The 24,904-nt window shown below is 44.2% G+C and overlaps 1 protein-coding gene across 3 annotated transcripts in view; it reads right to left on the bottom strand.

The window, feature by feature from the left end:
- Positions 1-24,904, bottom strand: part of LOC106566949 (agrin) — a 400,773-nt gene that overhangs the window by 129,318 nt on the left and 246,551 nt on the right. For all 3 annotated transcript variants that reach the window (XM_082960174.1, XM_082960173.1, XM_082960175.1), the window contains 3 exons: positions 14,183-14,407; positions 12,491-12,715; positions 6,779-6,985 (listed from right to left, as the gene is read on the bottom strand). In XM_082960174.1, the coding sequence (XP_082816300.1) occupies positions 6,779-6,985; positions 12,491-12,715; positions 14,183-14,407 (657 nt within the window). The remainder of the gene's footprint in view (positions 1-6,778; positions 6,986-12,490; positions 12,716-14,182; positions 14,408-24,904) is intronic.

Genomic DNA, 24,904 nt, shown 5'->3' with positions numbered 1-24,904 from the left:
ACGTTATTGAAGTGTCAACCATTGTTGCCATTAATGCTTATTAGTGCTAGTTTGACCACCAGAGGGCATCTTTGAGAAGCATTTGACCTTTTTTTGTAAGAATATAGTATATGGGATTGATTTGAAGAAATTTTGCTTAATTAATTTGATTAATACTATGGTGTTTTTATTTCAAGAAAAACAAAAAACAAAATATGGCGCTGTACAATGTGACCGGTTGGGAGTAGGCTACTATGTGTCAACAAGTGAAAAGCAAAATAATCCTAACATTTCCACACCCTAATTGTAGGCTAACCAATACCCAAACGGAGATTCAGTGAAAATAAAAATCTCATTGATTTATCAAGACCAGTCCCCATGCTTGTCTCAGAGCAGCGTGAAACGGTGCTGAAATAGTTGACCACACGCGGGTAGGCTATTGCTTCAAATCCTATTATAACAATTGGATGACTTTGGGTGTTCCAGTAAGCAACCATGTGTTGCCTTCATTAGCCTACTTTATTCCAATATTTCTGTCATTCAGTGATATTTATTCACATAGTAATTCATTATGGATCCATCCAGATGTGGTTAGAAAACAATGCATTTGGTGGACTCATTAAGAGTCTATTGTCCTGCTGATGGTGGGCTATCACAGGGTGGGCTATCACAGTGCTATTCGCCTGTGCCGAATGCAAAAGCCCAGGAAAATAAACAGGAACCAGGGCTGGCCCTCCCATTAGACAAGATTAGACGGCCACCTGTACAACATACTGAGGCACCATACTGTAGCACCATGACCAGGATCTCTATTCATTCAAGTGAGAAGATTAGGGCTTTCAGGTGGAATGGAAAATTGCGTGTGAATTCATAAACCATGTGCCATGGAATCGGTACATCGAAAATCTCTTCCCAACTATTTTACAATCTATATGGCACAGCTGTCATTTTTTTGGTCCTTAAATGAAACTGGTATATATTTTTAATTATCACAATTTTCCGACAGACAAGTTCCTTACTTTTTCCCCCTTCCACTTGATAAAGGTTCCAATTGATACATTTTTATCAATTAGTACATTTGAGTTTAACCACAATATTTGTTGTATTATTTGTTCTGTATGTGGTTTAAACTGAAACTTTCTATGGCTTGTTTAAAAAATAAAAATATTTTGGAGATTATTTTGTTTTCCAAATAAGAAAGTGAGCGGTTATAATCTGAATAAAGGGAAAAAGGCCATTCTTGAACATGGAGTGAGACATTCTTACTAATTTGTAAATAAAGGCAGTTTGTTATTTGGAATGATTTATTTCTGGTTTTAGAGGGAGAGAAACCAAAAGCCCACCGTGCCTATTTTTGGAAAATCGTCAGTCCACATGTCAAGTGAAATTCCCCCATTGTATTTACCCAAGTTCTCTCTTAACTCCAAGACCACCAACAGTTGTTTGTTGTTGTTGCCTGATGCAGGACTCTAGTGCCAGAGAAGAGAGAATCTCAAGCTGAAAACACCTCCATTAATTTATGAAAAGTAAATTTGTGCCCCAGTTTAGACTACCGATAGATCAGCGTTCTAACTCCCCCTTGTGATAGTGTGGTGCAATGACAGAATGACACCATCTACCACTAACGGTCACTGCATAAGCTCATAACTTTTAAAGGAAGAACCACTGTACAAAGATGAGCTCCTCCATCTCATGACGTGTAACTGTACAGAGGAGAGAGGAGAGGGGGAGGAGAGGAAGGAAGGAAGGAAGGCCACCAAACAGCAGATGGGCATCATTGGCATGGTGGTCCACACAGAGGGCACACAACACATACATTGTGAGAGAGGGAGGGAGGGAGGAAGGAGGGGTGCAACAGACAAGGTAAGGGGAGGGGTGGCTCACCAAAGCAGGACCCTGCTATACACATAAGGCCTGGTGACTGCTGCAATTCAGCCACTACTGACACACACACACACACACACACACACACACACACACACACACACACACACACACACACACACACACACACACACACACACTCTCATCACCACACACACACACTTCAGTCCGCTATGGGCCACGTTAAATATAATCCCTAGTACCCCTGCCATACCGTCAACCTGACTCCCAGAGCAACTACACTAATTAGATTCATTACCAAACATCACTGGAGGTCCTCGCTGGGTTTAATAGCTACTCAGCCTATTATTGTTGATGAGCATAATCACAGCCAGCGACTAATGTCGTCGCGTGGCGGAGATGCTAATCAAATAAACATGCAAATTATAAATATTCACCGGAGAGGCTTGTGTATATGGCATTTAGCAGACACTTTTTATCCAAAGCGACTTACAGTCATGCGTGCATACAGGGTGTCACCGTAGGCGCACTTTTCTCCCCAGTTCTCCTCCTTCGGCGAAGCTCTTTGTCAATGACAATGTCTCTCTGGCTGAGTGATTCTCTGTTAACCTCCGGGAGGGGAGAGCGTGTGTGAATGTGTACACACACACACACACACACACACACACACACACACACACACACACACACACACACACACACACACACACACACACACACACACACACACACACACACACACACACACACACACACACACACACACACACACACACACACACACACACACACACACACAACCAATGAGCCAATATTTCACCGCTCTCAAATGGTATTCAAACCAATTATCTAACCATCTAACTAAGTACTTCACTGTCTGTCTGTGTGTCTGTCTGTGATCCGCTGTACCATCTAATGTGCCCGTCTCGCAGCAGTAAAAGCTTTCTTTGAGCGCTCTGGGTTAAGGCAGACACATCTTAAGCCCCTTGGACTTTTTCATCTGAGCATCTGGGGAATGCTATGAACTGGCCACTCACAAGCCATTCATCTTTAAAGTGGCTATCTCATGAGAGACTGACCTCGAACACATTCCTGTGGAATACCATATGGGCTTTTAAATCAAACAGGGCAGCATTGTATTTTCAGCTTGTCAGATGGTTGTGTCCAATGTTCCTCAAATTCTTTACGGCACTGACCAAATTTCAGGTCTTGAACGTTGAGAAAGTTTTGTGCAACTCCCAGCGCTTGTTTACTGTGAACACTGAGGCTGTACCCGCTTTAAGTTACAGTTTTAACAGAGGCCAAGTAGGCTACTGTGGCTATGTGATCATAATGTAGGTCTACCAGAGTTGCCTACCATAAAAAACAATGGAGAAAATGCATCCCATAACATTTTAACATGGAAATAGCTGTTACCATCATTCAGCCTACAGTAACAGCCAATGTGTGGTGTTCAATATAGGCCTACATTCCATAAGACATTTGAAAAAAAAACATGCAGGGCTTCACATTAACCTGTTCATCCACTTGTGCTTCAGACAAGGAGGTGACTGAAAAGTTGTGTTGTTTGATGCAAGAAACCACTTTACAAAATAAAATGCATTATTATTCCCATACCATTACTACAGAGAATCAGACAAATTATGCTACCCTCTGCTACTTAGCTTATTCAAGCCTGTCTCAAAATACAACACTGCCCCTTTAAGACAAAAAAAAGCTCTTTACCTGACTAGCTTTTCAAAGATGTCTAGAAACGTACACGTTTTGTGCTCCTGTAGGAAGCAATCACTCTACTATTGCTGACTACAAATGATCTATACATGGGCTAATAACTCACTAACTAGCAAAAGAATATAAACAAAACAAACACGTGGCTACATGCAGCTCTTGCTTTGATCTCAAAACAAACGCATCTACTCATGACCACAGCTGTAAACACTTCCAGTTCAAAGTAAAAGGCACAGATCCATATATGACAATGGTCTATTTGCATATAGGCATACTGCAGCTGTGATTGGTTATGCCGCACCGGTCTGAGTAGTTTGTTTTGTTTTGGTGTGCTGTGTTGAAAGTGGCAAATATTGTGTTGATTCAATCACAATTAACACATTAAAGGGAAACGTTGATAGTGTTAACTAACAGGAAAAACTCAACAAAGTTGAGTTAAGTTCAATCTCGTGCTTCTCTCCGTGGGCTGATATTTCTTCTGCGCTTTGCGCAGCAGTCCCAGGGGAGCAGCTTAGAGGGAACATTGGTTGTGTCCATATGGTTAGGGAAGTTTGTGGCCCCCCCATAGGGGACAAGTGGCACTTGAGGGATACAAAGAGTGAAAGGGCCGATGACAGTCACATTAGGGGGATTGTCACCACACTCACGATTAGGTGTCAGATATGGAACTATTTTCAGCCCTCCATACGGCTTGTGGTGTGACTGATCGATAAACTAGCGCCATCTCGCGCCCAATAAGAAAGGAGTGTGTGTGGGTTTGGGCTAGTGACAGCCATGGCACCCCATCATCCCAGTTTTTCGCTCTCCATCCATCCCACGGTCGACGCTCTTAGAGCTTTTGGGAAGTGACAAAAGGCTGGCCAGTGCCAGGCGGCAGACGATGGAGACTGAACCACTTCAGGCTTATTGGGGTGCATGTAGAAGACTGTACACACACAGGAATGCCAGAACAGCAGCTGGATGGGAGGACTATAGATGAAAAAGAACAGCAGGGACCCTCTCTTCTGCACTGTGTGTGTGTGTGTGCTTGCGATCACTATAAAGTTCTGATGTACAGTAAGTGATTTTAAGTATGCTTTAGACAGTGCCATTGAAGTTAGCAGGGGACTGTGGTTCCCAGAGGTGACATGTGGTTTGGCCCAGTAAGGATGACACAAGCTTCTTTGTGGTGTGTGTGTTGTGGTTAGGACGGAAGTACGGTGTGAGACAATGGCTGCCACGGTCACAGTGATGAGAGATAGCATGTCCATTGCTGCATGCCGAGTGGCACAGCTGTAACTGTGCCTCTGATTGTGCTATTGATCGCTTCGTGACAAGGAGGCCATTTAGACACACACACAAAAAACCAAACACACACACACACAACCAAACAAGCCTGCACACACAAAACCAAACAAAGACACACACACACACACACACAAAACCAAACATACACACACCCTCTCACACATACTCCCCCCACAACTAAACCAACAGCCTCGGCACCTCACTCCTCTCCTTTTGATGTTGAATTAAATCTGAAAGGAGATTTAAATCTAAATCTCATCGTGTCGTCAAGCAAATATGCAAATGTCAATAGACATTAAAACGCATTAAAAAATGTACTGTAACTCGCCACCGGATAAAATACGCTGAAAAGAACGGTGACCGTTTACTTTGTCAGAAATAATTAAATAAAAAATAAAAAACATAAGCACCGCAGACATTTCACATGTTAATTTATGCACGACAAAAAGACAGGGGAAGAGATGAGAAAAAAACAATGCTAATGAGTTGCACCATGATACTGTGAAGCCATGCTTCAACGTCACCTCGCCGAGTACAATTTAGTATTCAGATAACCAACAGAGGTGAGATAGAGATATCTGTCTGAGGAGAACTCGAGAGGAGTTTTCCTACAAAACGACTGTGGTCCCGCATTTAGCTGGTCTATCGAATACAGACACTCTACATCAGGGGTAGGCTATCTATACCCTGTGAGGACCACTGTGGGAGCAGGTTTTTACTCTGGCCAAGCAGTAACACACCCATGATTCTACAAAATCAACTCTTTGTAGTTTTCGATCAAGGCTTTGATTTGCTGAATTGTGGAGCAAAAAGCCTGCATCTGTGCCGGGTGGCCTTCACAGTGGTATAGTTTACCCACCGCTGATTAATTCTACATCTACAAACACCCCTAGTCAATTGATTATATGAAGTTTAGAGACCTAGTCAGCAGGCACTTATAGGCATTGGGCATAGCAAAAGTCAGTGCCTGGGTGGCAAGGGAGAGGTTGGGCATAGGGCAGGGGGAGGGTCGACATGCGGTCCGCCATGCTAGGGTAGCAGGGTACCATCATAGGCTGAGGGTTGAGGGAAAAGGGGGTTGGGAGATGGGAAAGGGGTTAACACAACAAAACACAGCAGTGGGAAGAAGAGGAGCTCCCCAACCTCACGGACGGATGCTTTCTTCCTCCCGCAGACACAGTAGGGCTGCAAGGAGGGTGCACAGAGGAAAGACAAGAGTGACAGCTTGGAGTGCTGGGAGAGAGAACGTACTACTCCGTTATAGAGAGAGAGAGTGAGAGGGAGCAAGAAAGAGAGAGAAAGGGAAAAGAAAAAGAAGGAAAAGAGAAAGGAGAAAGGCAACCACCCCTGTTTAGTCCAATTGGAGGAGAGTCTCTGACCCCCCAAGTGGTCAGTGTCCACCAGAGGTCAAAGGTTGAACTCTCCCCTGCTGAAGGGAAGGGTATGTCCCGAACAGCGGCAGATGTCACACGGACAAATACAGACAGACGCATTGAAATAGAAAGAATACCTGTTTAAAAAGGAAGCCACACAGACAAAAAAGAGACAGACGGAGACAGACAGGCAAGACAAAACTTTGTGTTGTGAAGAGAGAGAGAGAAACCATTGAAGTGGAAGACTGGCACTACCGGGAAGGTAGGAGGACATGAACGAAACATGAAGGCTGTTGTGTTTCATGTGTCACGTGATGGCGGAGCGTGACGGGCATGAGGTAGATGGGGGATGAAGGGAAACGTGGTGGTCATGGTAACTTCCTGTCTTTTCGCTTTTTCACCTCCCCTCCCACCACAGACTACTGACAAGTCAAGAGAGAGACAGAACAAACACACATGCAGTACTTATACACAGGGTTGGAGGAGCCAACCAGAGGGAGACAGAGAGAGAAAGACCAGAGGCTTCTCCCCTTTCCCCCCCCCCCCTCCTAGAGGACCTGACTCACCACACGGGCCTTGCTGCTTGACGGGGATGTGGGCTTTAGCCAGGCACTCGGCCCGTCGCCGCTCACAGTCGTTGACGTAGCTGCGTCCGTCTTTGCCGCACAGCGGCTTGTAGGTCCCGTCGCACTGGATAGGCTCGCAGGAGCAGTGCACGCCTAGATGTTCCACCTGGCACACGCCATTGAACTTGCACTCCTCCTTGCACATCTCTGCAAAATGGACGAGGGACATTGTTGTTTCTTGTTTTTAATGTTTAATTTTCCTCTGTAGAGACGTTGTGATAATGGACTTAAAATAAAATGTGACTTGAAATGTGATGCAGCAAATCAGTCGACGAATGCGGCTATGGAACCCTGACCTGTTCACCGGACGTGCTACCTGTCCCAGACCTGCTGTTTTCAACTCTCTAGAGACAGCAGGAGCGGTAGAGATACTCTCAATGATCGGCTATGAAAAGCCAACTGACATTTACTGAGGTGCTGACTTGTTGCACCCTCGACAACTGTGATTATTATTATTTGACCATGCTGGTCATTTATGAACATTTGAACATCTTGGCCATGTTCTGTTATAATCTCCACCCGGCACAGCCAGAAGAGGACTGGCCACCCCTCATAGCCTGGTTCCTCTCTAGGTTTCTTCCTAGGTTTTGGCCTTTCTAGGGAGTTTTTCCTAGCCTCCGTGCTTCTACACCTGCATTGCTTGCTGTTTAGGGTTTCTGTACAGCACTTTGAGATATCAGCTGATGTAAGAAGGGCTATATAAATACATTTGATTTGATCGAGGCAATCTTAGAGAAGGTTGAGGCACATTCAGAACTTCAAATTCATTATGTTCTCTATCACTGGATCAAATGTGTACATGAATTCAATTTGGAGCCATTCCTCTCTTTTTCTTTCCTGTAAAGTGGTCATGCTATACTGGAACCTAATTACGGAGCTGCCTTCTCTGGGAGTCGAACATTAGAGGGACGTACTGTATGATGTCATTGATCTACATTTCAAATGAAATGACTGTTGAAATACATTTTCTTTTTAGAAAACTAAAAATGATTATGCCTATCCATTTCACTTCAGTAAAAGACAGATAGAGAATGGGTTCCTGTTAACTTGATGAAGAATTAAATAAATTCACAGGAACACACAGTGCTAAGACTTCTACTGAGAAGTTGAAGTCCCATATGTATCCACATAATAGCGGTCTTTATCTGTACTCAAGCTTGACTACAAAATATTTCTAACAAAAGAGAGTCGGTGTGTTGCAGGGCAGAAACTGAGAATTATTTGAAGCGCAAAACCACAGTTGTCTGTAGTAGAGTGCATCACACCATGAGCCTTTGTCTTTAACTCTATGGGGAGTCTCAGATGTGTGGAGATGAGGTGAGAGCAGAAAAGCTACAGACACGGTGGTGGTGGTCTACTGAAGCCCCTATCACACAACAGGAACATTGGATTTCTTCAGATCGGTATCATCTATGATGATGATGGCGCCGGAGGAGATGGCTGCCGTTTTACGGGCTCCTAACCAATTGTGCTATTGTGTGTGTTTTTTCACGTTATTTGTAACTTATTTTGTCCATAATTTTTCTGCCACCGTCTCTTATGACCGAAAAGAGCTTCTGGATATCAGGACAGTGATTACTCACCTCGAACTGGATGAAGATTTTTTATTTTACGAGTCGGACGCAAAGGATTTAGTTCAGACAATCGACAAGGCCCAAATCCCTGTCATTCACATGAAGAAGAGACGGAGATATCGGGGACGTAGGTCGGGTGCCTTGTAAGGATCCGACGGCGAGTGTGTAATCTGAATTTACCATCAGTCCTATTAGCCAATGTGCAGTCATTGGATAATAAAATGGATGAGCTCTGATCAAGACTAACCTACCAACGGGACATTAACCTGTTAGGGCTAGGGGGCAGCATTGACACGGCTGGATAAAAAACATACCCGATTTAATCTGGTTACCACTCCTACTCAGTAACTAGAATATGCATATACTTATTACATATGGATAGAAAACACCCTAAATTTTCTAAAACTGTTTGAATGGTGTCTGTGAGTATAACAGAACTCAAATGGCAGGTCAAAACCTGAGAGATTCCTTTACAGGAAGTGGCCTGCCTGACCATTTGTTGAACTTCTTTTCCATCTCTATCATTTACTAAGGATCTCTGCTCTAACGTGACACTTCCCACGTCTTCCATAGGCTCTCAGAGCCCGGGAAAAAACAGAATGTCGTCATTCCAGCCCCAGGCTGAAACACATTATCGCCTTTCTCAAGTGGCCCATCAAGAGACACTAGCTTATGCGCGTGACCCCGACCGCCCCCGCCTTTGGGATTTTTTCCTCTGTTTGCCGAAAAGGAGATTCCCTGTCGGAATATTATCGCTTTTCTACGAGAAAAATGTCGTAAAAATTGATTTTAAACAGCGGTTGACATGCTTCGACGTACGGTAATGGAATACTTAGAATTTTATTGTCACGAATTGCGCCATGCGCGCGACACTTCTTTACTATTTCGGATAGTGTCTGGAACGCACGAACAAAACGCCGCTATTCGGATATAACGATGGATTATTTTGGACCAAACCAACATTTGTTATTGAAGTAGCTGTCCTGGGTGTGTATTCTGACGAAGACAACAAAAGGTAATGACATTTTTATAATAGTAAATATGATTATGGTGAGTGCTAAACTTGCCGGGTGTCTAAATAGCGAGCCCGTGATGCCTGGGCTATGTACTTAGAATATTGCAAAATGTGCTTTCACCAAAAAGCTATTTTAAAATCGGACATATCGAGTGCATAGAGGAGGTCTGTATCTATAATTCTTAAAATAATTGTTATGCTTTTTGTGAACGTTTATCGTGAGTAATTTAGTAAAATGTTAGCGAATTCCCCGGAAGTTTGCTAGTTCTGAACGTCACATGCTAATGTAAAAAGCTGGTTTTTGATATAAATATGAACTTGATTGAACAAAACATGCATGTATTGTATAACATAATGTCCTAGGGTTGTCATCTGATGAAGATCATCAAAGGTGAGTGCTGCATTTAGCTGTCTTCTGGGTTTTGGTGACATTATATGCTGGCTTGAAAAATGGGTGTCTGATTATTTCTGGCTTGGTACTCTGCTGACATAATCTAATGTTTTGCTTTCGTTGTAAAGCCTTTTTGAAATCGGACAGTGTGGTTAGATTAACGAGAGTCTTATCTTTAAATGGCTGTAAAATAGTCATATGTTTGAGAAATTGAAGTAATAGGATTTTTAAGGTTTTGAAAATCGCGCCACAGGATAGCCGTGGCTGTTACGTAGGTGGGACGAATTCGTCCCGCCTAGCCTAGAGAGGTTAAAAACTGTAATATCTTATGTTTCACTGAGTCGTGGCTGAACGACGACATGGATAACATACAGCTGGCTGGGTTTTCAGTCCATCATCAAGACAGAACAGCTGCCTTCGGTAAGACAAGGGGTGGCGGTCTGTGTCTATTTGTAAATAACAGCTGGTGCAAAGTCTCAAGGTTTTGCTCGCCTCAGGTAGAGTATCTCATGATAAGCTGTAGACCACACTATGTACCTGTCTATTTACCACCACAAACTGATGCTGGCACTAAGATGGCACTCAAGAAGGCACACTAATTTCTACCAGCACGTTACATGTGCAACCAGAGGGGAAAAAAAACTCTAGACCATCTTTACTCCACACACAGAGACGCGTACAAAGCTCTCCCTCGCCATCCATTTGGTAAATCTGACCATAACTCTATCCTCTTGGTTACTGCTTACAAGCAAAAACTAAAGCAGGAAGTACCAGTGACTCGCTCAATAAGGAAGTGGTCAGATGAAGCAGATTCTAAGCTACAGTAGTGTTTTGCTAACACAGACTGGAATATGTTCTGGGATTATTCAGATGGCATTGAGGAGTACACCACATCAGTCACTGGCTTCATCAATAAGTGCATCGATGACATCATCCCCACAGTGACCGTACGTACCCCCAACCAGAAGCCATGGATTACAGGCAACATCTGCACTGAGCTAAAGGGAAGAGCTGCTGCTTTCAAGGAGCGAGACACTAACCTGGACGTTTAAAAGAAATCCCGCTATGCCATCCGACAAACCATCAAACAGGCAAAGTGACAATACAGGACTAAGATTGAATCGTACTACACCGGCTCCAATGCTCATCGGATGTGGCAGGGCTTGCAAACTATTACGAACTACAAAAGGAAGCACAGTGACACGAGCATACCAGATGAGCTAAATAACCTCTATGCTTGCTTCAAGGAAAGCAACATGAGCATGCATGAGAGCATCAGCTGTTCCGGATGACTTTTCCCACCTGGACAAAAGGAACACCTACGTGAGAATACTATTCGTTGACTACAGCTCAGCGTTCAACACCATAATGCTCTCAAAGCTCATTACTAAGCTAAGGACCCTGGGACTAAACACCTCCCTCTGCAACTGGATCCTGGACTTCCTGACGAGCCACCCCCCAGGTGGTAAGGGTAGGCAACACCACAACTGCTACACTGACCCTCAACACTGGGGCCCCTCAGTCCGCTCCTGTACTCCCTGTTCACCCATGACTGTATGGCCAAGCACGACTCCAACACCATCATTAAGTTTGCTGACGACACATCAGTAGTAGGCCTGATCACTGACAACGATGAGACAACCTATAGGGAGGAGGTCAGAGACCTGGCAGTGTGGTACCAGGATAACAACCTCTCCCTAAACATGATCAAGACAAAGGAGATGATTGTGGACTACAGGAAAAGGAGGACAGAGCACACCGCCATTCTCATCGACGGGGCTGTAGTGAAGCAAGTCGAGAGCTTCAAGTTCCTTGGTATCCACATCACCAACAAACTATCATGGTCCAAACACAGCAAGACAGTCGTGAAAAGGTCACAACAATGCCTATTCCCCCTCAGGAAACTGAAAATATTTGGCATGGGTCCTCACATCCTCAAAAAGTTTAACAGCCACACCATTAAGAGCATCCTGACTAGTTGCATCACTGCCTGGTATGGCAACTGCTCGACCTCCGACCGCAAGGCACTACAGAGGGTAGTGCGTACGGCCCAGTGCATCACTGGGACCAAGCTTCCTGCCATCCAGGACCTCTATACCAGGCGGTGTCAGAGGAAAGCCCTAAAAATTGGTAAAGACTCCAGCCAGCCTAGTCATAGTGGTACCGGAGCACCAAGTCTAGTTCCAAAAGGCTTAACAGCTTCTACACCCAAGCCATAAGACTCCTAAAGAGCTAATTAAATGGCTACCCGGACTATAACCTCTGCCCCCACACATTGACTTTGTAACGGTACCCCCTGTATAAAGCCTCACTAGTGTTATTTTAATGTTGCTCCTTAATGAAAAAAAAACATTTTTTACCGTTTATTTTAGTAAATACTTTAACATTTATTTTTCTTAAAACTGCATTGTTGGTTAAGAGATTGTAAGTAAACATTTCACTGTAAGGTCTACACCTGTTGTATTTGCCACGTGACAAATAAAATTGGATTTGATTTGATTGACTGTAAACCTGACAGTGCAAATAGCCCAGATAAGCCTTTGTGAACTCTTATCAAGCAAACCATCTGGTGTCATGCATGTAACACAACACAGCCCGTAAAGAACATGGTAAGTTATCTATCGGTCAAGGCAGTGCAGTTCGTGTGTGCATGCATGAACGTGCTGGCTCACCTTGTTTCTTGCAGCGGCCCGGGTGGATCTTCCTGAGTTCAATGCCCTTCTGCATGCCCGTCCTCGTCATATGGCACTCGCTCTCGTATGTCTGGCTGTCGTTGGCGCACAGTGGCTCATTGACGGGTGGGCAGGACTCCGGGGGGGCAAAGGTCAGGGGCTGGCGGGTACGTGGCTCCACCCGGCACGCCACGTTCAGACTGTTCTCACTGTCTTTGCAGGGGTCTATAAACAGGGGAGAGAAAGAGAGCAAGAGAGAGAGAGGTTAGTGGTAGGACATGGTTATCCATCACCAGGGATATGCTGGAGATAGGCCTGCTATCAACACTGGCTGCCCTGGAAAGGCAAAGGGGAAAGCCAAGAAGCCCATGGATCTAAGAGGACAACAGGCTGGCAGCTGGCGCTGGTGGCCATATCAGCTGTAATCATAATGGAACTGGGGAGATGCTTATTGAAATAGGAGCTGTTTGCCTGCTCAACTTCGTCTCATCTCTCTACACGGTCTTGTATAGAGCAAGGGGACACAAAGGATTTATGTACCTCTGCGCTGCATTAAAACACTGCCAAGCTGCGAGCAAGTCATTCGAAACACCACCGAGGAGGATGAGACCAAAAGGACATAGAGAGAGAGAGAAAGGGAAAGAGAGAAAGGGAGAGAAAAGGCCCTGGCTCGAGAAACAAAGAGCGACAACAGGAACACAAAAGTGACAATGGTAGCTAGACTTCCACAGCCCGGGCTGGGCAGGCAGGACAACAACAGGGCCAACGCCAGCAACACATTGCCAAGGTCAGGGATTGTAGGGATTGTGTATATTAGCACAATGGAATCGCTAACACAGGAGGATATAAAGTGTTGGAAACATTAACAACTCCGTTTTTTTTCTTCAAAAATAACTGACGCCAGAAATGCAATGATGCAACACAAGCCTAGCTATTATCCCATTTGCAAAAACCATTACCTCCCATTAACACACTAGAACGGCTTCCAGGATTCCTGCACTCCGCAGTCGAGCCCCCACCCACCCCCGATGAGGCAATTAGACATACAGACAGACAGTGGAGGTGCTGGCTAGCCTAGCCCCAGCTGTATATATAAAGCATCACCATTTGTCTGACGTTGGCGAGCCAGTTGAGACAGCCAAAGCTTGGACAGAATCGCTCAGGAAGATTTAGGGGCCCGCCGGGCCAGCTCTCCTGGGGCCCCAGGCCTCCCCCTGGGGGTAAGGCAACATGGAGCCTGGTCTCACCAGCTTGGAATGGATATATATTCGAGCTGTCCTCTGGGGGCCTGAGACACCATCTCCCTTCCATTTTGTAGTCTCTCAGGGTCTCACTTTTGGGATGCTAGTTTGTCTGGTTAGCTCTATCTGGCTCTTTCCCTCGGCGCAAATGTCTCAAAGTCAGACGTCCTCAGGAGAAAACTACCAAAACAAACAGCAGGTGACACAAAACAACTCTCGAACTGGCCAGCTCTAAAAACTCTGTTTGTCAACAGTGAATAATCCACACCGCTGGAAGTTTGCATGAAGAAAAGAAAGCTCTGAATTTGAAAACTAGTCACATGATGTCAGAGAGATAGAAGCCAATGAAACTCCAGAGGGATGTGAAGAGAGAGCGAAAGCAAAAAAGAAAGAACAAAAGAAAGGAGGGAGAGGGAGGGAGGATAGAGGAGAAGTATATGAGGGGACTCACTGCAGTATCCCTGGTGCTGCAGGCGGAAGTTCTTCTGGGTGTGGCAGGCTTGCTTGTAGAGCTCGCACTCGTTGCGGTAGTCTTGGCCGTCACTGCCACACACCACCTGCTCGGGCTTACCGTCGCAGCTCAGCGGGCACATGCACTTGGCCGACAAGGAGTCCGATGACTGGATGCAGGTGCTGCCGTAGCTGCAGGTCACCTCACTGCACGGGTCCTCCAGGGCTGCAGGGAGGGAGAAGACAGAGGTACTGTAGGTATTAGGGGGTGTGCGGACCTAAAATCCCCGGAAGGATAGTTAAAAAAGGAAAACTCTCCCTCGTAGGGACATTTCTCACATCCCGATGAGGACAAAGGCTAGGGTTATGGGTTAGGGAAAATAGGATTTGAAATGGAAGTTAATTTTAGGTCCCCATGAGGATAGAACAAAATGTGTATGTGTGTGTGCTTGAGGGTGGGGGGAGTGTTTTGTATGGGTTATGCAGGAACACTTGACTCTACTATCACAATTAGCCATCATCATGTCAACCCCGATGGTCTTTTATTGACTGAAACATTGGTTGAAGATCCATTGAAAACACTTTGGAGAATCCAAGAAGGCCAGGGAGCTACAGTGTCTACCATAAGTAACACAACAATGTAAGCAAGTTCCATAGAGGTTTAAATACAAAATGTACACATGCTACCTTTTCACAACAGCGTGTCAGCCTATTTGTGTGCAGATGGAAAAAATGCAGTGGATGGGTTACTCTGGGCTGAAGAACTACTTGACAGCCCTGACTAAGGATTCCCAGATGGTCATAGATGGCTGGCTGTACAAACAAGTTGCATTAATTTGCTGTCGGCCAATTGAAGGAGATTTTGCATTCACAATACAATCTGAATTGCTATGCTTTAGCGTGCTCTTCTTCTGGCAGCTGAGGAGAGCCCCTGAATGTGTACTTTTCTGAAAAGAAGAAAGCGAGGGAAAGCAGTATTTCCCTATAGAGAACTTTGTTTCCAGCAGCTTAATAAACACCACTGCCACTCCGGAGTGACTCATTCTGCCGATATGAGTGTGTGGAACTTCTAATTTAGCGGACGTCTGGGACTGATGGACGTATTTTGGTATCTCATATTCTCGACAAAGTAGCGCCATCAGATTAAGACCCCTGATACATATTTATGACAGGCATTAAAACAAACACTCTCTATGAGCGCGAAGCACTAGGGAAGTGGGGTTCCTCTGATAAGCGCCGAGACTCTCATTTCGTATGCACTGCCACTTTTGGAATAATGTTTATCCATGTCCAATATCCCCCTTTTGTTGCAACGCTTTGTCTATGAATTTCACTTCAGGGACGGATGCTACGATATAGTAATCCACGAACCTTCAGCGTACCATTTCTTGTTTTATCCCCCCTATCTCCAATTAAAGAAAGTCTTATTCCTCTACTTCAGGCGATGTTTGTCTCAGAAGACTGTGCTCCACTTCTTTCGGTGGATCTTGGGGGTAGACTCTCGTCGCCTTAATGAGAGTCTAGGATCTGGGAGAGGGAAGAAGAGTGCTTTTTTCTGTGCCATCGGATGAAAGTCTCACACATATCACTCACATCTTGACATATTTTTTTTCTCTTTATACCTCTCTCGTCTTCAAATTGTTTCTAGACACGGCGGAGTGGTGTCACTAACGAATGTGTCTTTGTTTCAGTTCGAATTCGATGTGATACTGCAAATGGAGCTGGCCAACTGGTGACAGGTATTACCAACCAGAGTATGTGAGCGGAACGGAGGCCATAATAAACTTTATCCCATTTTATATGAGATTCTCCAACATTGGCTTTGATTAAATGTCCAATATCCTCGCCCACGTGGAAATTCTGTAAGAGTAATATATATGGGCAATTATTTGATGGTCCAACCACATTCTGTCCCCTATCAACACTTTTTAAACTTTTGGTTCCAGACAGAATGACATAAGAAAGTAGTCAAGACGACTAACTTGATTGAGCATCCTCCATGTATATCTCACTAGGTCAGGATATTTAAGCCTCCATATATCCACTAGTTCCAATATATCTATGTCATTCGTGATTTCCTTAAGTGCATGTGCGTGATAGTTTGTAGTGTGATTTCCTTTATGGTCCATAGAGGTATTTAAAACAGTACTATAATCTCCCACCATAATAACAGAGTCTTGTATTGCTTGTAGGGTTGATCAATTACTATATACACTACCGTTCAACAGTTTGGGGTCACTTAGAGATGTCCTTGTTTTGAAAGAAAAGGTAATTTTTGTTGTCCATTAAAATAACATTAAATTGATCATAAATACAGTGTAGACATTATTAATGTTGTAAATGACTATTGTAGCTGGAAATGGCTGATGTTTAATGGAATATCTACATAGGTGTACAGAGGCCCATTATCAGCAACCATCACTCCTGTGTTCCAATGGCACGTTGTGTTAGCTAATCCAAGTTTATCATTTTAAAAGGCTAATTGATCATTAGAAAACCCTTTTGTAATTATGTTAGCACAGCTGAAAACGGTTGTGCTGGTTAAAGAAGCAATAAAACTGGCCTTCTTTAGACAAGTTGAGTATCTGGAGCATCAGAGCATGGGTTCGATTACAGGCTCAAAATGGCTAGAAACAAAGAACTTTCTTCTGAAACTCATCAGTCTATTCTTGTTCTGAGAAATGAAGGCTATTCCATGCGAGAAATTGCCAAGAAACTGAAGATCTCATACAAGGCTGTGTACTACTCCCTTCACAGAACAGCGCAAACTGTCCCTAACCAGAATATAAAAAGTAGTGGGAGGCCCCGGTGCACAACTGAGCAAGAGGACATCCATCATCCATCTTCCTTGAGGTTCTGTTTGGACAATTTGCACATTCGGATCAAAATTGCTGTTAATTAATATCATCACTTTTGAATTTCTTTGCCCATGGGAGAAATATATTTTGCCCCCATTGTCCTTTTTCCACGCAACTTCATCTAAAATTGTTGAATGAGTTTCCTGTAAACAATAGATATTATATTCCTTTTCTTTTAGCCAGGTAAATACTGATCGTCTTTTCTTATTATCTGCTAAGCCATTACAATTATAACTGGCTATACTTATTTCACCATTTACCCTAATGAGATACAAGGTTCTGTAACGGCTGTCGTCGGGAATAGAGGACCAAAACGCAGCAGGAATGTGGATGCTCATCTTGTTATTTATTTAAAATAAAGAGAACACCAAAAATAACAAAAAACACACAAACAGCAAAACAGTCTTGTCAGGCTCACACAGGCAAAACAAGAAACAATCTCCCACAAACACTTAACCAAACACATACCCATATATAGGACTCTCAATCAGAGGCAACTAGAAAACACCTGCCTCCAATTGAGAGTCCAACCCCAATAAACTAGACATAGAAATACAAAAGACTAGAGACCACATAGAAATACAAACCTAGAACATAACCCCAAAAACCCAGAACTAACTAAACTAACACCCTACTAAATAAATCACCACCCCGAACCACATAAACAAAATACCCTCTGCCACGTCCTGACCAAACTACAATAACAAATAACCCTTATACTGGTCAGGACGTGACAGCTTCAAATCTATTTATCATAATATATGTTTGTCAACTCACCATTAAAAAGTCCCATAGTGATTGTGTGTCCATGTCACTATACCATGATATTTGCATTGCTACTAAGTAAACCTCCAATTGTTCCCCACTATTCCACCGGCTAAAACCCTTCCCCATGCCAAGTTGGGTTGTCATCCCAGTGACCGGCAGACCACCCCCATCCCCCTGAATCCCATCCTTCGAAAAGAGCACATAATGCCACCCACAGAACAGATGCAGAAAAAAGCCTAAAGCATTTCCATCGCTCTCACCTCAATTTGCATTATATATAGCTTGTAAAAAATATACACTGCTCAAAAAAAGAAAGGGAACACTAAAATAACACATCCTAGATCTGAATGAATGAAATAATCTTATTAAATACTTTTTTCTTTACATAGTTGAATGTGCTGACAACAAAATCACACAAAAATAATCAATGGAAATCCAATTTATCAACCCATGGAGGTCTGGATTTGGAGTCACACTCAAAATTAAAGTGGAAAACCACACTACAGGCTGATCCAACTTTGATGTAATGTCCTTAAAACAAGTCAAAATGAGGCTCAGTAGTGTGTGTGGCCTCCACGTGCCTGTATGACCTCCCTACAACGCCTGGGCATGCTCCTGATGAGTTGGCGGATGGTCTCCTGAGGGATGGCCTCCCAGACCTGGACTAAAGCATCCGCCAACTCCTGGACAGTCTGTGGTGCAACGTGGCGTTGGTGGATGGAGCGAGACATGATGTCCCAGATGTGCTCAATTGGATTCAGGTCTGGGGAACGGGCAGGCCAGTCCATAGCATCAATGCCTTCCTCTTGCAGGAACTGCTGACACACTCCAGCCACATGAGGTCTAGCATTGTCTTGCATTAGGAGGAACCCAGGGCCAACCGCACCAGCATATGGTCTCACAAGGGGTCTGAGGATCTCATCTCGGAACCTAATGGCAGTCAGGCTACCTCTGGCGAGCACATGGAGGGCTGTGCGGCCCCCCAAAGAAATGCCACCCCACACCATGACTGACCCACCGCCAAACCGGTCATGCTGGAGGATGTTGCAGGCAGCAGAACGTTCTCCACTCTGTCACATGTGCTCAGTGTGAACCTGCTTTCATCTGTGAAGAGCACAGGGCGCCAGTGGCGAATTTGCCAATCTTGGTGTTCTCTGACAAATGCCAAACGTCCTGCACGGTGTTGGGCTGTAAGCACAACCCCCACCTGTGGACGTCGGGCCCTCATACCACCCTCATGGAGTCTGTTTCTGACCATTTGAGCAGACACATGCACATTTGTGGCCTGCTGGAGGTCATTTTGCAGGGCTCTGGCAGTGCTCCTCCTGTTCCTCCTTGCACAAAGGCGGAGGTAGCGGTCCTGCTGCTGGGTTGTTGCCCTCCTACGGCCTCCTCCACGTCTCCTGATGTACTGGCCTGTCTCCTGGTAGCGCCTCCATGCTCTGGACACTACGCTGACAGACACAGCAAACCTTCTTGCCACAGCTCGCAATGATGTGCCATCCTGGATGAGCTGCACTACCTGAGCCACTTGTGTGGGTTGTAGACTCCGTCTCATGCTACCACTAGAGTGAAAGCACCGCCAGCATTCAAAAGTGACCAAAACATCAGCCAGGAAGCATAGGAACTGAGAAGTGGTCACCAGCTGCAGAGCCACTCCTTTATTGGGGGTGTCTTGCTAATTGCCTATAATTTCCACCTGTTGTCTATTCCATTTGCACAACAGCATGTGAAATTTATTGTCAATCAGTGTTGCTTCCTAAGTGGACAGTTTGATTTCACAAAAGTGTGATTGACTTGGAGTTACATTGTGTTGTTTAAGTGTTCCCTTTATTTTTTTGAGCAGTATATATACAGTACCAGTCAAAAGTTGACACACATACTCATTCAAGGGTTTTTATTTATTTAAAATGATTTCTACAGTGTAGAATAATAGTGAAGACATCAAAACTATGAAATAACACATATGGAATCATGTAGTAACCAAAAAAGTGTTAAACAAATCAAAATATATTTTAGATGTGAGATTCTTCAAAGTACACACCCTTTCCCTTGATGACAGCTTTGCACACTCTTGGCATTCTCTCAACCAGCTTCATGAGGTAGTCACCTGGAATGCATTTCAATTAACATGTGTGCCTTGTTAAAAGTTAATTTGTGAAATTTGTTTCCTTCTTAATCCGTTTGAGCCAATCAGTTTTGTTGTGACAAGGTAGGGGTGGTATACAGAAGTTAGCCTTATTTGGTAAAAGACCAAGTCCATATTATGGCAAGAACAGCTCAAATAGGCAAAGAGAAATGACAGTCCATCATTACTTTAAGACATGAAGGTCAGTGAATCCGGAACAATTCAAGAACTTTCAAAGTTTCTTCAAGTGCAGTCGCAAAAAACATCAAGCGCGATGATGAAACTGGCTCTCATGAGGACCGCCACAGGAAAGTCCCAGAGTTACCTTTGCTGCAGAGGACAAGTTGATTAAACTCAGATTGCAGCCCAAATAAATGCTTCACAGAGTTCAAGTAACAGACACAGCTCAACATCAACTGTTCAGAGGAGTGAATCTGGCCATGATCGAATGGCTGCAAAGAAACCACTTTTAAAGGACACCAATAAGAAGAAGAGACTTGCTTGGGCCAAGAAACACAAGCAATGGACATTAGACCGGTGGAAATCTGTCCTTTGGTCTGGTGAGTCCAATTTTGAGATTTTGGGTTCCAACCGCCATGTCTTTGTGAGATGCAGATTAAGTGAATGGATGATCTCCACATGTGTGGTTCCCACCGTGAAGCATGGAGGAGGAGGTGTGATGGTGTTGGGGTGCTTTGCTGGTGACACTGTCAGTGATTTATTTAGAATTCAAGGCACACTTAACCAGCATGGCTACCACAGCCTTTGGCAGTGATACGCCATCCCATCTGGTTTGCACATAGTGGGAATATAATTTGTTATTCAACAGGACAATAGCCCAACACACCTCCAGGCTGTATAAGGGCTTTTTTGACCAAGAAGGAGAGTGATGGAGTGCTGCATCAGATGACCTGGCCTCCACAATCACCTGACCTCCACCCAGTTGAGATGGTTTGGGATGAGTTGGACCACAGAGTGAAGGAAAAGCAGCCAACAAGTGCTCAGCATATGTGGGAACTCCTTCAAGACTGTTGGAAAAGCATTAAAAGCATTAAGAGAATGCCAAGAGTGTGTGAAGCTGTCATTAAAGCAAAGGGTAGCTCCTTTGAAGAATCTGAAATAGAAAATATATTTGGAAATAGTTGAACACTTTTTTGGTTACTACATGATTCCATATGTGTTATTTAATTGTTTTGATGTCTTCACTATTATTCTACAATATATAAACAATTAAGAAAAACCCTTGAATGAGTAGGTGTGTCCAAACTTTGGACTGACATAGATTTTTTTATATACATCTTAATTTAATAAACAAATAATACACATAATAATGTTGGCAGTTCGTGGATTGTTACCTAAAACCAAAATGTACAGAAAAATAAATAAATTTGCAAGCAAATATTATTTAGGCAAACATTCATTGTGAATCATCCTAACCTCAGCAAAAAAAGAAATGTCCTCTCACTGTCATCTGCGTTTATTTTCAGCAAACGTAACGTGTAAATATTTGTAAGAACATAAGATTCAACAACTGAGACATGCACTGAACAAGTTCCACAGACATGTGACTAACAGAAATGGAATAATGTGTCCCTGAACAAAGGGGGGGGCAAAATCAAAAGTAACAGTCAGTATCTGGTGTGGCCACCAGCTGCATTAAGTACTGCAGTGCATCTCCTCCTCATGGACTGCACCAGATTTGCCAGTTCTTGCTGTGAGATGTTATCCCACTCTTCCACCAAGGCACCTGCATGTACCGGGACATTTCTGGGGGGAATGGCCCTAGCCCTCACCCTCCGATCCAACAGGTCCCAGACGTGCTCAATGGGATTGAGATCTGGGCTGTTCGCTGGCCATGGCAGAACACTGACATTCCTGTCTTGCAGGAAATCACACACAGAACGAGCAGTATGGCTGGTGGCATTATCATGCTGGAGGGTCATGTCAGGATGAGCCTGCAGGAAGGGTACCACATGAGGGAGGAGGATGTCTTCCCTGTAATGCACAGCGTTGAGATTGCCTGCAATGGCAACAAGCTCAGTCCGATGATGCTGTGACACACCGCCCCAGACCATGATGGACCCTCCACCTCTAAATCGATCCCGCTTCAGAGTACAGGCCTCGGTGTAACGCTCATTCCTTGTTAATAAAAGTGAATCCGACCATCACCCCTGGTGAGACAAAACTGCGACTCGTCAGGGAAGAGCACTTTTTGCCAGTCCTGTCTGGTCCAGCGATGGTGGATTTGTGCCCATAGGCGACGTTGTTACCGCTGATGTCTGGTGAGGACCTGCCTTACAACAGGCCTGCAAGCCCTCAGTCCAGCCTCTCTCAGCCTATTGCGGCCATACTGAGCACTGATGGAGAGATTGTGCATTCCTGGTGTAACTCAGGCAGTTGTTGTTGCCATCCTGTACCTGTCCTGCAGGTGTGATGTTCGGAGGACGATCAGCTGTCCGTTTAGTCTCCCTGTAGCGCTGTCTTAGGCATCTCACAGTACGGACATTGCAATTTATTGCCCTAGCCACATCTGCAGTGCTCATGCCTCCTTGCAGCATGCCTAAGGCACGTTCACGCAGATGAGCGGGGACCCTGGGCATCTTTCTTTTTGTTTTTTCAGTCAGTAGAAAGGCCTCTTTAGTGTCCTGAATTTTCATAACAGCGAACTTCATTGCCTACCGTCTGTAAGCTGTTAGTGTCTTAACGACCATTCCACAGGTGCGTGTTCATTAATTGTTTATGGTTCATTGAACAAGCATGGGGAAAAGTATTTAAACCCTTTACAATGAAGATCTGTGAAGGTATTTGGATTTTTACGAATTATCTTTGAAAGACAGGTTCCTGAAAAAGGGACGTTTCTTTTTTTGCTGAGTTTATATTGTCCCTTACATCATTACCCCCTAGCAACAGATGTGGGTTACACACACACACACTCATACACCCTCAACCCCTTTCCCCCACAAACAATCATAAGCTCAGATGCTCAACAGTTGTTCCATCCCAGAGCCCAACTCAAGAAAGGACTTGGTTTACAAATGCATATACAGTTGCAGCTGTTTGAGAAGGCATGCAAAATTGAGCAAATTGTCAAGTCCTAGGTGATGGAGATCAGGCCTTCCCCTGAAACACACACATGCTGGTCCCCCGTTGTGACCATTTCCCTAAGCATCTATGTGCAGTCTTTGATTATTTTGTGCCACCAGAGTGTGACTGCAGCTAGTGTTAGTGCAGCTAGCGTTGCCAGCACTGCCACTGCCTGGGTGGGGGCACGCCACCGGAATCCCCACCGGCTAGGTACAAGGTCATCAAGGTTCTCATTAGAAGCTTTGAGAATTTCCTTGAATATTATGCTCTCCCATCAGGGGGCTTTGGCTTTGCAGGACCAACCCTGATGGGCAGGCTTAGAATCTTGAGGGGGCAGTGTTGCTTTAGTAGGTCTCTGACCACATTCATCTTTCTGATTTGGCTGCATATAGGCTACTTACAGTAGGTCCATAGAAAATATAAGGACTTCTCCTTAGTGTATGGGTCTGTCAGGTGGGTGTCTATGGGACCATTCCATCAGGATAGGACAGTAAATAAACTATTTTTATAATTTATTTTAAAATGTATATCCCATTCACCTTTTCATGTTTATTCAAATATTTTTCATTGATTGCCATATGGTTTAGTTTCAATACTTAAAAATCAATTGGTAGGTCCAGGTAGTCACAAAAATAAATCGGTGTTGGTTAAATTATGATTTAATGAATGGAGCGAATTTGGAGTTGGAGTTTATTTTTCCCGTGTGCATGAAGTGTTTTTTAGCAGAGTAAGGACATGATCCAGGAGTGATGAGCGGGATTTCCAACCACTCAACTTCGCTCACACTCTGTTACCACCCTGAAAATGAGTAAACTTGTGTCCTAAATAGTAGGCTGTTTGAGTAAGCAAAAAAAGAAGGTATGTGACATTTCGAAAAAGACAGTACTATACATGGTCGCTTGTCATACTCATTTTGGCTTTGACAATTAGATATGGGGATGTGCTACCGAATACAAAAAGAATAGCAGGGAACAACTTAATCGCGCATGACACATTCTCAGTATGCGAAAATAGAACCTTTCTATAGTATGTGCATTTTAAAAAATCAAGTTAAATGACAGGATGCTATACTCATTTCAGCTTTTCATTTCGTAGAATTCGCAGCACAATTTGGGGGAATTTCACAGTCACAATGCATTGGAAGAGATTAGTTTTGATAGCTAACTTTAGATCTCTTCAAGTAAACAACCCAACAACTTGGCGAATAGCACTTCTGTGGTGGTTTTCAAATATAAGTCATTTTTGTTCTTCTGAAAATGATCATGACTATGTCATCGTAACGTTACATCTTTGAAAACAAATCTGCAGCCTGCTGCCTGCCATGCCTTTAGCTAGCTAGCATGACAAACAGTATGTGGACACCTGCTCATCGAACATCTCATTCCGAAATCATGGGCCAATATGGAGTTGGTCCCACCTTTGCTGCTATAACAGCCTCCACTCTTCTGGGAAGGCTTTCGACAAGATGTTTGAACATTCCTGCGGGGACTTTCTTCCATTCAGCCACAAGCGTATTAGTGAGGTCGGGTACTGATGTTGGGCGATTAGGCTTGGCTCGCAGTCGGCGTTCCAATTTATCCCAAAGGTGTTCAATGGGGTTAAGGTCAGGGCTCTGTGCAGGACAGTCAAGTTCTCCCACACTAATCTTGACAAACCATTTCTGTATAGATCTCGCTTTGCGCACGGGGGCATGGTCATGCTGAAACAGGAAAGGTCCTTCCCCAAACTGTTTCCACAAAGTTGGAAGCACAGAATTGTCTAGAATGTCATTGTATGCTGTAGCATTAAGATTTCCCTTCACTGGAGCTAAGGGGCCTAGCCCGAACCATGAAAAACAGCCCCAGACCATTATTCCTGCTCCATTAAACTTTACAGTTGGCACTAT

Source organism: Salmo salar, chromosome 13 (genome assembly GCF_965601325.2).
Source record: "Salmo salar chromosome 13, fSalSal1, whole genome shotgun sequence".
NCBI lineage: Eukaryota > Metazoa > Chordata > Actinopteri > Salmoniformes > Salmonidae > Salmo > Salmo salar.
Note: the sequence above shows the minus strand (reverse complement) of the source record. Positions and strands in the feature narration are given on the sequence as shown.